This window comes from Microtus oregoni, unplaced genomic scaffold (genome assembly GCF_018167655.1).
Source record: "Microtus oregoni isolate MIOR12 unplaced genomic scaffold, Mior012 000001F_ref0000356, whole genome shotgun sequence".
NCBI classification, from domain to species: Eukaryota; Metazoa; Chordata; class Mammalia; order Rodentia; family Cricetidae; genus Microtus; species Microtus oregoni.
The window spans coordinates 12,311,542-12,323,678 of record NW_024543060.1 but is presented as its reverse complement, the minus strand read 5'-3'; the positions used below and the strand labels follow the sequence as shown (position 1 = coordinate 12,323,678).

At 37.7% G+C, this 12,137-nt stretch overlaps 1 protein-coding gene across 1 annotated transcript in view; it reads left to right on the top strand.

Annotated features, from left to right (window-relative positions):
* Rb1 (RB transcriptional corepressor 1) overlaps window positions 1-12,137 on the top strand; it is a 126,382-nt gene that overhangs the window by 111,440 nt on the left and 2,805 nt on the right. The window contains exons 21-26 of the mRNA XM_041668636.1: window positions 977-1,081; window positions 2,170-2,283; window positions 2,393-2,556; window positions 5,407-5,437; window positions 9,147-9,289; window positions 9,849-9,898. Of these exons, the coding sequence (XP_041524570.1) occupies window positions 977-1,081; window positions 2,170-2,283; window positions 2,393-2,556; window positions 5,407-5,437; window positions 9,147-9,289; window positions 9,849-9,898 (607 nt within the window). The remainder of the gene's footprint in view (window positions 1-976; window positions 1,082-2,169; window positions 2,284-2,392; window positions 2,557-5,406; window positions 5,438-9,146; window positions 9,290-9,848; window positions 9,899-12,137) is intronic.

The window sequence follows — 12,137 nt, the reverse complement described above, 5'->3', positions numbered from 1 at the left end:
TATTTATGGTTTTATGTTCCTACTACTTTCTACACCAGTCAGATACCTAGAGAAATATTCCATTTGCAACCCAGATTTTTTTTTTTTATTTTTTTTGGTTTTTCGAGACAGGGTTTCTCTGTGGTTTTGGAGCCTGTCCTGGAACTAGCTCTTGTAGACCAGGCTGGTCTCTAATGCAACCCAGATTTTTATGCGTGATATTTTAAATGTTAAAATAGAAGAAGAATATCAATTGGGACACTACTTCATGAATGGCATTCTTAGTATGGGGCTCAATCGTAAGCCACTGAGCAAGAGATAGTATGAATCCTTGGTCACAGCAGGCATGAGCAAAATGTCACAAAAATGATGAATACTAAATTAGGCAAAAAAGCTCATTCAAATTTGAAAAAATGATATTTAAAGCCACAGAGAATAATTTTTAAATCTTAGTTTGCATTTAAAATAGTTTTATTGAAGATACCATATAGGAAATCCTTTTATCATAGGGATATAGCCTAATGAAAATTCAACAACAGAACTAAACCAACCTATATTCAGATCACATCAGAATATGGTCAACAGTATAGGGTCTCTGTCACCTGCACGTCCTTACACACCAAAATATTATGTGTTACTTCATGGAATAGGTTAAGACCTTTTCACACAACCTTTTAAAAAAGTACAAGCCATATGATTATCTTGTTCTAGTTTCAACACTTTTGATAAATATTAAAGAGCCAGAGCTAAAGTTAGGATAATTTAATAAACTGGATAGTCAGTCCTGAGTAATTGAGTTAGTTGCTTGCATTTTGTTTTGTAAATACAGATGTTTTGGTTAAACACTTTTCATAGACTTTCAAACTGAGCTCAGAATAGGGGAGGAACTTAGGAGAAATTAAATATCTTTCTTTTAAGGCCAAAAGGAAGCTAATAATACTTTTAAAAGTAGTGTTATAATAAAGTTCTGAGTGCGTCTGTCACATTTCCTTCCTAGATTATGATGTGCTCTATGTATGGCATCTGCAAAGTGAAGAACATAGATCTTAAATTCAAAATCATCGTAACTGCATACAAGGATCTTCCTCATGCTGCCCAGGAGGTAGGTAATCTCTCATGGTAAGACTTTGAAAATAAATCAGTATTCATAATTGATTTCAGTTGTTTATTAGAGATCATATATTTTGATTTAATTTTATAATATTGGTCAATTATTTGCAACTAAAGTGAAATTAGAAAACTATGACAAACTATGAACTCTAAATTCATACTTGAAATTCATAAATAAAACTATACTTGTATGTAATAATAACCAGGATATTTTAAAATAAACTTTGTAGTATATTGATTTTTATTTTTCCACTGGCAAAGACAGTGTAAGTGAATCCTTATTAAGACATAATAAGATTTTCCATTGTAAGCCCATTTTGTGTCTATAGTTTTCTCTCCCACAGAGAGGTCATCATGGTAAAACACACTTAGTATGACACACATTTCACACAGTCCTGGAGCGCAGCAGGGAGTCCTGAGTTATTGCTTCAATCTGTCACTGAATTTTTGAAAGTGATATCTTTTTGTTTGTATATTTTGAGTTGTCTTCTAAATCTAGTTATGTAAGTTGTATAACAGATTTATCCCATAAAATTTCTTTAGTTTTACCGAATTAAAACTTACATAAGTTGGGCATAGTGGCCCAGGTCTATAATCCCTATTAGAATGCTAAGTGAGAAAGAGGTACCATGAGTATGGAATTGCATAGCTAGACCCTACTAGTAAATAAATAAAGTAAAATTGAGTTGCAAAAAGTGTTGCTATTAAATGTCTGCTTCTTATAAAGGAGCAGTGCACACATCCTAAACCCTTTAGACGGGAGGGTTGCTAAGGCCAGTGAATGCTGTCTACATACTGGGGGCTGTAGTGTTGGCTTTGGTCAGCACAGCTTATCTAGCTCTCTTGAGGGATGGCAAGCTTTCTCTCTGTGGCTGTCAGGCTCTTTTTCTGGATCACTTTGGTGACATTTCACTTTGAATAGTGCATCTATAATCTAAATCTAAAGAAGCCTAGATTATTGTTTTCTTTATAAAATGTGGGGTTTTTTATACAACTATGTACAGCTTTTTAAAGAAAATTTAAAGAGAAGAGTTCTTAAATTCATGTAACATGATTTTTTTATTATTATTTTTTCCTCAGACCTTTAAGCGTGTTTTGATCAGAGAAGAGGAGTTTGATTCCATTATAGTATTCTATAACTCGGTTTTCATGCAGAGACTTAAAACAAATATTTTACAGTATGCCTCCACCAGGGTATGTTGAAATAGTCTTTAATTGGAAAACTCTAATGACAAAATAATGGATCCCCACCAAACATTAGATCAATTATCTTTTTCTTTTTCCCCTTTTGTTATGTCTCTAGCCTCCTACCTTGTCACCAATACCTCACATTCCTCGAAGCCCTTACAAGTTTTCTAATTCACCCTTACGGATTCCTGGAGGTAACATCTATATATCACCCCTAAAGAGTCCTTATAAAATTTCAGAAGGTCTGCCAACACCCACAAAAATGACTCCAAGATCAAGGTTGGTGTTTCCTTTTTAAGGGAATGCTGAAAAAAAAAATAACGCTTACTTTCATTTGGTTTAAGCATAAAAATGTAAACCTTTCTTTGTTTAAAATGGGCTAGGCTGTTGGGTATCTAATTTCCTTATGTACGTTAAGTAAATGTATGAAAAGAATTTGGGGAGAAAGAAAATGTGTTTACCTTGATGAGGTTGCCCAGCTCCTGAGGTCTCTTCTATACAAAGTTTGAGAACAAATATTTATGTGTGCCTCAAAAGACTAATAGTTTCTTTTTGTTTTTTTGTTTGTTTTGGGGGGGGGGTTTGGGATAAAGTTTCTTTGTGCAACAGTTTTGACTGTCACGGAATTCGCTCTGTAGACCAAGCTGGCCTTGAACTCAAAGACACACCTGCCTCTGCGTCCCTCGCGCTGGGATTAAAGGCACGTGCCACCATCTCCCAACTAAAACACTATTAGTTTTATAAGCCATCTAAATAGATCATTTTAGCTTAACTCTATATCTGTCTGTCTATATACATCTGTCTGTCTGTCTGTCTGTCTGTCTGTCTATCTGTCTAAAGCAGGGTCTCAACTATGTAGACCGTGGCTGGCCTGGAACTTGCTATGTAGACCATGCAAGCTACATATTCAGAGATCCACCTGCCTCTACTTCTGAGTACTGTAATTAAAGGCATATATCATCATGCCTTTAATTTTTATTCTAAATTTGCTGTAAGCTCTATGGATCTTAGTATTACTGTTTTTTGATTTTGACGTGCTTGCCCACATTCATACACACACAGATCATATACACGCAAAGTAATAATTTTTTAAAATGAAGATGTCTTATTAAGTACAGATTACTGTCAGTTAAGAAAATGTACCTTTCTTAATTCTGTTGGTAGATTTCTTACATTACACTGGGCATTTCTGTTTCAGAAGGTCGCTGTGGCCCAGCAAAATGAATGTGAAACTGTTTAAAATTCTCAGATGAAAGATTTTGTACAATGACAAATCATATCTCTGGCTTTGAAGTTCTTCATTTGACTAATTATGTGTTATCATGGGCTGTTTGAAATTGGCTTAATGTTTATAAAGTAGGAGGCCAATTAACTAGTATAATTAGTGCAGTTTCATCAGAAATTCTCAGTATACGTAGTTTATACCTGGTGGGCCAGAGAAACAAATGGGGAGAAAAGGGCTCTATTCGCGTTTTAGGAAATGCCTGTGTAGTACATTCAGTTACATGAGTAATGCACACTTATGATTAAAATTTCAAACTCTGTAGAAAAATACCAAGTTAAAAAATAACTGGAAATGTAATGGAAGGGTGTGTGTCTGTATTCCTATGTGCATACTTACCCTTTTTCCTCTTTGAAGCTAGAGCTTTCAGTATGTAGCCCAGGATAGCCTCAAATGCACAGCAGTCTTACTGCTTTAGCCTCCTACGTACTACCACCAGGCCCAGCATGCTTTGTTGTGAGCATCCTAATTGGTAAATCACTGCTGAGGCTCTAGAGAATTGCAGCAGTATGTTCATACAGCATATTAGGTATTCTGATCAATCAGATACTCATGGAAGGGTGTCAGTTATCAAGGAAATGGAAGACTGTAAAGTCTACAGAGCTACCAGTTCCATGTGTATGTTTTAAATTCTTTATAGGCCTACATAAAGAAATACTTTTCCAACTTCCTTATCAAAAATATAAACTATAATTGAGTCTGGTCACATAGACCTGCGATCTCAGTTGCATAGGAGGCTGAAGACAGTATCATAAGCTCAGGACCTGCAGGGTAACTCAGTGAAACCTTGTCAAAAGAAGGTTTAGGATATAGCTTGGTGATAGAGCACTAGCCTAACATATACAAGTGCCCAGTTTCAACCCCATGTAATTAGAAACAAAACTAAACCATAAATGATTTGGTTGAAATGACAGCAACTAGAATAATAAGGATCTCTAATTATAGAACACCTAAAAAGTAACTTTTACTACATACCAATAAAAACCCCAATTAAAGTCTGATTATTACTTTATAAGCATACATTTTTAAAATTATATTTATTGAGGGGAGTGGGGCTCGCATGCCATGGCACACATGTGCTCAGAGGCTAGCTTTGTAGAGTCTGTTCTCTCGGTTCACCTTGATGTGTGGGATTTGGCAATGGAATTCAGGTTGCCAGATATGTGTACCAAGTGCCTATACCTGCTGAGCACTCTCACCAGACCTTAATTTTTAAACTAGTATTGTTGTTGTTTTGTTTTATTTTATATTTATTTACCTGGGAGCTTTGCATGCTACTATGCACTTGTTGGGTTAGAACACAACTAGTTGGAGTAATCCTCTCTGCCATGAATTTCAGGGACTGAATTCAAGTCACCAGGACTGGCTGCAAGTACTGTTACCTGCTGAGCCATCTTATTGATCTTTTAAATTTTATTTATTGACTTAGAAGTTTGTATCTGATGTAACTTAAATTAGAATGAGATTACATTTGTTGATTTATGAAGAACTAAGTAATGATAATATTAAAACTTTTTAAAAATCCATGATAGAATTATGCCCCACAAACCTAGAGTTATTGCAGTCTAAGAGGTCTGGGGGTATAGTTCTATGGTAGAATGCATGACTAGTGTATTTGAAGCTTTGGGTTTGATCCTCCACCCCAGAAAGAAGCAAACGAACAGCTGGTTCGTCATGCTTTGGTCACAGTAGCACTAGTACAGCGATCCTAACGGATACAGTGTCAGTGGTCTCAGAAACCTTGGTTCGCGGTGGTTGAGAATGATGTGTCTATGCTCATCTCTACACATCTGCACAGTTTGTGTCTGGTTTTCACGACTAACTCACGTTTTATCTTAACTTGACAGAATCTTGGTCTCAATTGGTGAATCATTTGGGGTGAGTATTTCTTTCTATGAAAACTGGTGTCATGGGATGTTATATAAAATGTATTGGGCACTGTGATGCAAGTGCTATGTGCCCCTGCATCTCCCTCCCTTTATTTGGTGGTTTGTTGTTGGACATCCGTATATGAACATCAGTGGTTTATACTGCAGCTAGAAAGGAATGGAAGATTGCTGTAATCTGAGCGTATAGATGCAATTGCCCGATATGTTCTCTAGTCATATTGTATAAAATTGAGAGAGCCATCTGTGATTTATTTTTAAATCAGGTTTAACTTTGAATAATATTCATAGCTGGTACACTTCCAAGATGTTTTCTAAACATTTCTCTGAGATTATATAAAATACATGTAAATGGTCATGTGTATACATAATAAAGTGTTTTATGTTCACAGTACTCTCCAACCCTATACATAGCTGGTATCACCCAGTTCAGTTCAGTTTGACTTGATTACCCAGTTGTCTTTGGATCCCACAGGTTCCAGGGCTAAGGTCATTACCTTCTCCCAGATGCCAGTCACAAGTGGCAAGTTCCTGGGTGACACCTTGTTCACTATTCATATTGGCTAAAAGTCAGAGGATCCTTGTAACATCTTTCTGGTTTGACCATTTGTTAGAATATTTGCAAAATTCTGGAAAATGGTTTACTGACCATTAACAGTTTATTACAAAAGATACAGATGAAAAGACACATAGGGTGATGACCACTGGGGTCCTTAACCTCTTCCTGTGGAGTTAGCAGCTCAAGAGCTATCCCAGTCCTGATGCTGAAGGATTTTATTTTGTACAGATAGTTGATTAATTAAATCTCTACCCACTTTCCACATCCTAGAGGTTAGGAACTGTGGTTGAAAATTCCCAGTTTCTAACCACAGCTTGTCTTTCTGACATTCTGACCCCATGCTGATGCTATCTAGGGGCCCATCAGGGTTCTCTCTATTAGAACAAAGGATGGCCTGTCATCCTTATCACTCAGGAAGTTCCAAGGGTTTTAGGAACAGGAAGACAAAGGCCACATGGTACCACGTATATGCATATAATCTCATCTAAATGTTTACACAAGTTTCGAAAGTCAGTAATTTAGGATTTGAAATGAAGTACTCTGAAATGAGGCACCATATCCACGCATTAGCAGCTTGTCTCTAGCTACTGGTCTCCTTCCACACACTTAATGCTCTAATGCTCGCTCATTCATTTATTCTCTCCACTCCACTTGCCCACTCCCTTCTTCCCTTCCTTTCAGTGCTAGTCTTTCTCTGATAAGCAAGGAACTGAGATAGTGCGATGGTGTAGAGCATAAAGGTACTTGCGGCATAAACCTCGTGGTCTGAGTTTGATGCCTAGAACCCACATAAAAGGTAGAAGAGAAAACTGACTCCAAAAGTTTGTCCTCTGACCTTGGCATGTGCACCATGGTACATAAGCTCACATTCACACTCATCATGTGTAATAATAGATAAAATTTTGGTTTTAAATAATTGGTTTCATGATGAGCCATCACAATTTTATATATATATGTATATATATACATATACATATACATACATACATACATATATATATATATATATATATATATCTGTAATCTCAACACTTGAAAGACAGGTGGGAGGATTAAGAATTCGTGGCTGCTCACAAATGGAAAACAATTCTTCTCTAATGAAGTCTCTTTGGGGCTACAAACACACTTAAGGGCAGGTCCCATGCTCAGTTGTAGATGACTCACACAAAACGGAAGTTCTTTGTCTTCGTGAGGTTTTGATGGGGCTCCTTTTTTCTTTAAACGTTATAGGTCCTTTGTGTATATATTACAGCTTTCAGTTTTGTGTTTTTAGGGGATTCTTATGTGTACAAACATGTGTGTCTCTGCATCCATATGTACCTTGTGCATTTTCTTTTTTTTTTAAATATTTTTTATTTATTTATTATGTATACAATATTCTGTCTCTGTGTATGCCTGCAGGCCATAAGAGGGCACCAGACCCCATTACAGATGGTTGTGAGCCACCACGTGGTTGCTGGGAATTGAACTCAGGACCTTTGGAAGAGCAGGCAATGCTCTTAACCTCTGAGCCATCTCTCCAGCCCACCTTGTGCATTTTCTTTGGCTCTTTTCTTCTGTTTGTTTTGTCCTATCTTAGTTTGCTTTATCTTATTTAATTTATCATTATTATTATTTAGATGCATATTTGTTTTATAACAAGAAACAAAAATGACATGAATTCTAATGGAAGAGAAAATGGAAGAAATCAGAGAAGTTGGGGGCGGTGAAACTGATGAAAATATATTGTTTGAACAATATCTATTTTCAGTAAAATAAAAACATTTTAAAGGAATGGCTAACCCGGGCTTCACGGTGATTTGTAGGCCAGCATGGGCTACATAGCAACAGTATTGTTTTAGGGGAAAACAAAGGAGAAAAGAGAAAGAGAGGACAAGTGTGTGCACACATGAAAGCGTACTGCAGAGCAGTGGTTCTCAGCCTCCCTAATGCTTTGACCCTTTAGTACGGCTCCTCATGTTGTGCTGACTCCCGTCCATAAGTTGTTTCTGTTGCTACTTCATAATTGTAATTTTGCTACTGTTATGAACTGTAAAATAAATGTTTTTGGAGATAGAAATTTGCCAGAAGGGTGGGTGACAACCCACGGGTTGAGAACCACTGCTATAGAGGTAGGCTGAAGTTTGCATGCTAAATGAAGTGTAAAAGTCAACTTTCCAAATACTCAGTGCTGTGACATCTGGTTCAAGATGGGCTACAGCTACCAGCTTCACAAAGGAGCTGTGGAGTCATGCAAATACAGCTGGAGTTAGGCAGGTGTGTGACAGAGTCATCAAACTTGCTTACTACAACCTGTAAAATAAAGGAGAAAATGTCTATTTGTCCAGATATTAATAGAGCCATGAGATTAGGTTTCTGCCATGCTGGTATGTACTCTAAATATATTTTCATTAAATGAAACTTATCCTATCCAGTGCACCCATCAGATCACATTTAACCTGTGTATGAAAGTCTGACTTCATTTGTTGACTCAAGTAACATGTAATATGTATATCTGAGACAGTCTTGAAAAGGCAGCTGAGATGGGCTGTTTCCACACACTCATCTACTGGGTGAAGTTGTATGGTGTGCCCTGGCACTTCTTACCAAACTCACATCATGCCTAGTAATACCACCTGGACTAAAACTGTGAAGTCTTTGGCTATTAAAAACCTTCATGAATTATCAACATTTCAACAAATGCCATTATCAGTGGTGATTTGTAGTACATCAACATATGATGTGTCAAAACACCACCTGTGGCCTTCCTTCTCACTATGTACTACTCTAAATCAAACCATGTATTTCCAGAAATCTAACTCAGCTCTGCTGCCTCTGTGAAAAAGTCCTGGTTTCATGTGGGGGTGACTCCCAGCAAGGCCACAGGCCGAGCCAGTATTTGACAGCACAGGGATGACAGAGAACCAGAGCTGCTTGACAAAGGTGGGAGGACTCAGGAGGAGTGGGTGTGTAATGAAGGCAGAATTGGCACAGTTATGTTAATTTTTTTTTAAAAAATCTCTCATTTAGTCCAGTAAGACAGAGAATTTAAATTAAGAAATTCCTTTTGCCTGACTTTTGACATGCCTCAAAATAAAATTCACACCTGCTAACTTCAAAATGTTATTTAATGATTTTTAAATAAGAACTCTGTAAATTGTAGACATCTGAGAAGTTCCAGAAAATAAACCAGATGGTGTGTAATAGTGACCGAGTGCTCAAAAGAAGTGCTGAAGGTGGCAACCCTCCCAAGCCACTGAAAAAGCTGCGCTTCGACATCGAGGGAGCCGATGAAGCAGATGGGAGGTAGGAATCCTGGAGGTGCTCCAGGTCCCTGAGTGGGGCACAGAGGCAGGCTCAGCACTGTCCTGTCAGTGTTCTGTGTTGTGGGGACAGCCACAAACGAGTAGGTGTGGGCCAGGGTGATACATGCCTTTAATCCTGGCACTCGGAAGGCAGAGACGTAGATCTCTGTGAGTTCAAGGGCAGCCAGAGCTACATAGTGAGCCCTTGTCTCAAGACAAAACAACATACTAAGTGTGAAGTGGTAGGATGGGAAGCACCATGGAAATCAGATGCCACCTGCGGAAATTCATGTCGACTCAGTTATTAGAAGTCTGCATGTGGTCTTACACGGCTGTTGATTTAACTCTAAATTTAAAAATTCTTTCTCTTGAAAAATACTAAATATTGTGCTTTATAAGAACCATTAAAATGCATAGAATCATAAATTTGTGACATCTTTATTTTAGATAACTTGGAAACTTTTGAGATTAAATCAAAGCAGTAGCATGAAATGTCATTGAAAGCAGATTTACTAGGAAGTTGCGTGAATGCTCTTGAAATATATTTTTTTCATCTGCAGTAAACATCTCCCAGCGGACTCCAAATTCCAGCAGAAACTGGCAGAAATGAGTAAGTATTCTCCCCCTCACTCCGCATACAGGCTCAAAGCAGCTGCTTTCATTGAAGAAAACTTTTTCACTCTGTGAAGGAATCCACCTGTTATTCCTTCAAGTGGTAGAGTTATTTGTGCATTTAAAATACAGTTCAAACAAGAATATATATTTGCCTATTACATTGGTAGACTAAATGAAGGTTGTTGGCACACTTCCCAAGAGCCTTGAATAGTCTCGCACCAGTGCTGATCAATGCTTTAAAAAAATTTTTTTTGAGATGTTATGCATGTATTAATGTATTTTGATCATATCTCCTCCACTGCCCATCTTTCCACCCCTCCCAGGCTACTCCCCTAAGATTGTACTTCCAACTTTATCTCTTCCTTTTTATTATCTCCTGAGTCCAGTTAGTGCTGCTGGTATTGCCTACAACTCTAGAGCTGTCCATAAAGCACAGACAAAACACCATGGATTTGTTTAGCTCATTTCATCAGCAGAAATTGGGATAATTTAAAAGATTTTTATTAATGGAAATCAGAATTTTGAAAATGAAGATCAGGTCATTTTCCATATTTCAGTGTGACAGGAATTTAGAATGTAAGGTCATGGGTTGTCACTGAGTGGCAGAGTGTTTGCTGCCTGGTGTGCACAGGTCTGGTGTCCTCAGTATTGCAGTAGACATGTGTATACACACAATAAATCAATAAAGTGAGAAAACCATTTTTGAAATATTACAACAAATGAAATCTTAACCTAAGCTATTCTGAGACTATAAAAATTAAGTAGATGGAAGGAGGCAGTATTTGCTGTTTCTGGTTGTCTTAGCAATAACTGTGGTAGTGAGTGGTACAAGATCCAGTAATAGGCAAAGAAAGGAGTTTGAAAAGAGTGAAAATATTTAGGGGCTGCTGGGGGGTAGTTCCAGTGAGTATGATGGGGACTTACAGCTGGGCTTTGGGGATGCCAGCTGTAATAGAAAGCCCACAGCAGAGCTAAACTTCTGGATGATTTTAAAAAGCCTTTTCCTTATGTGTGTTGTTTAAACCAAGGTTAAATATACCAAGCATTCAAAGTATTAATTATATCCATTAATACATTTCTATTTTATCTTTTAAATTGCTGTGTCCGTCCCCCCCCCCCAAAAAGGTACATGTAAAGCATGGGGCACTAATAACCAAATTCAAACCTTGGAATGCTTACAAGTATTTTTGGAGTCCACAAACACATGTTACAAGGGGGCAGAGATGGGAAGATCAAAAGTTCAGGGTCATTCTGAGACAATGTGGATATTTGTGATTTGTTTTAGTGCTGGGGATTTAATGCAGAATCTATATTCTAGCTGTTTGTATTTTTTTTTTAAATGAAGAATGTCTGCCTGTAAGTCAAGAATTTGTTGGATTTTGGTTAGATTTAATTATTCTGTGTGTGTGTGTGTGTGTGTGTGTGTGTGTGTGTGTGTGTACATGGATTCATAGGCAACTGTAAGCTCCAGGCTTGGGTGCTGGGAATGGGGAATATAAGAGCAGTGTGTCCTTTTAACCACTGAACCATCTTTCCAGCTCTAACAGCATAGCATGCCACCCTCCTACCTCCCTTTGGTGACTCTTCCTCTATTTGTTTCCCTAGACAGTCTTACTTCTACTTTATTTTATATATAAAAACATCATTTTTATGTTTTATTTCAGTAAAAAAAAAAACCTGTTTGTTCTTGACTTCTCAGCAGTCCTCATTGTCCACTATGTTCAGTGTGTCCGGTTTTATCCCATGCTTTTTCAGACCCAGTCCAGCTGGCCTTAGTGAGTTCCCGATAGAACATCCCCATTGTCTCAGTGTGTGGGTGCACCCCTCGTGGCCCTGAGTTCCTTGCTCGTGCTCTCTTTCCTTCTGCTCCTGATTTGGACCTTGGTGTTGTAGTCTGGTGCTCCAATGTGGGTCTCTGTCTCTGTCTCCTTTCATCACCTGATGAAGGTTAATATTCAGGAGGATGTCTATATGTTTTTCATTGGGTTCTCCTTATTTAGCTTCTCTAGGATCACGAATTATAGGCTCAATGTCCTTTATTTATGGCTAGAAACCAAATGAGTGAGTACATCCTATGTTCCTCTTTTTGGGTCTGGCTTACCTCACTCAGGATAGTGTTTTCTATTTCCGTCCATTTGCATGCAAAATTCAAGAAGTCATTGTTTTTTACTGCTGAGTAGTACTCTAATATGTATATATTCCATACTTTCTTCATCCATTCTGCTGAGAAGTCA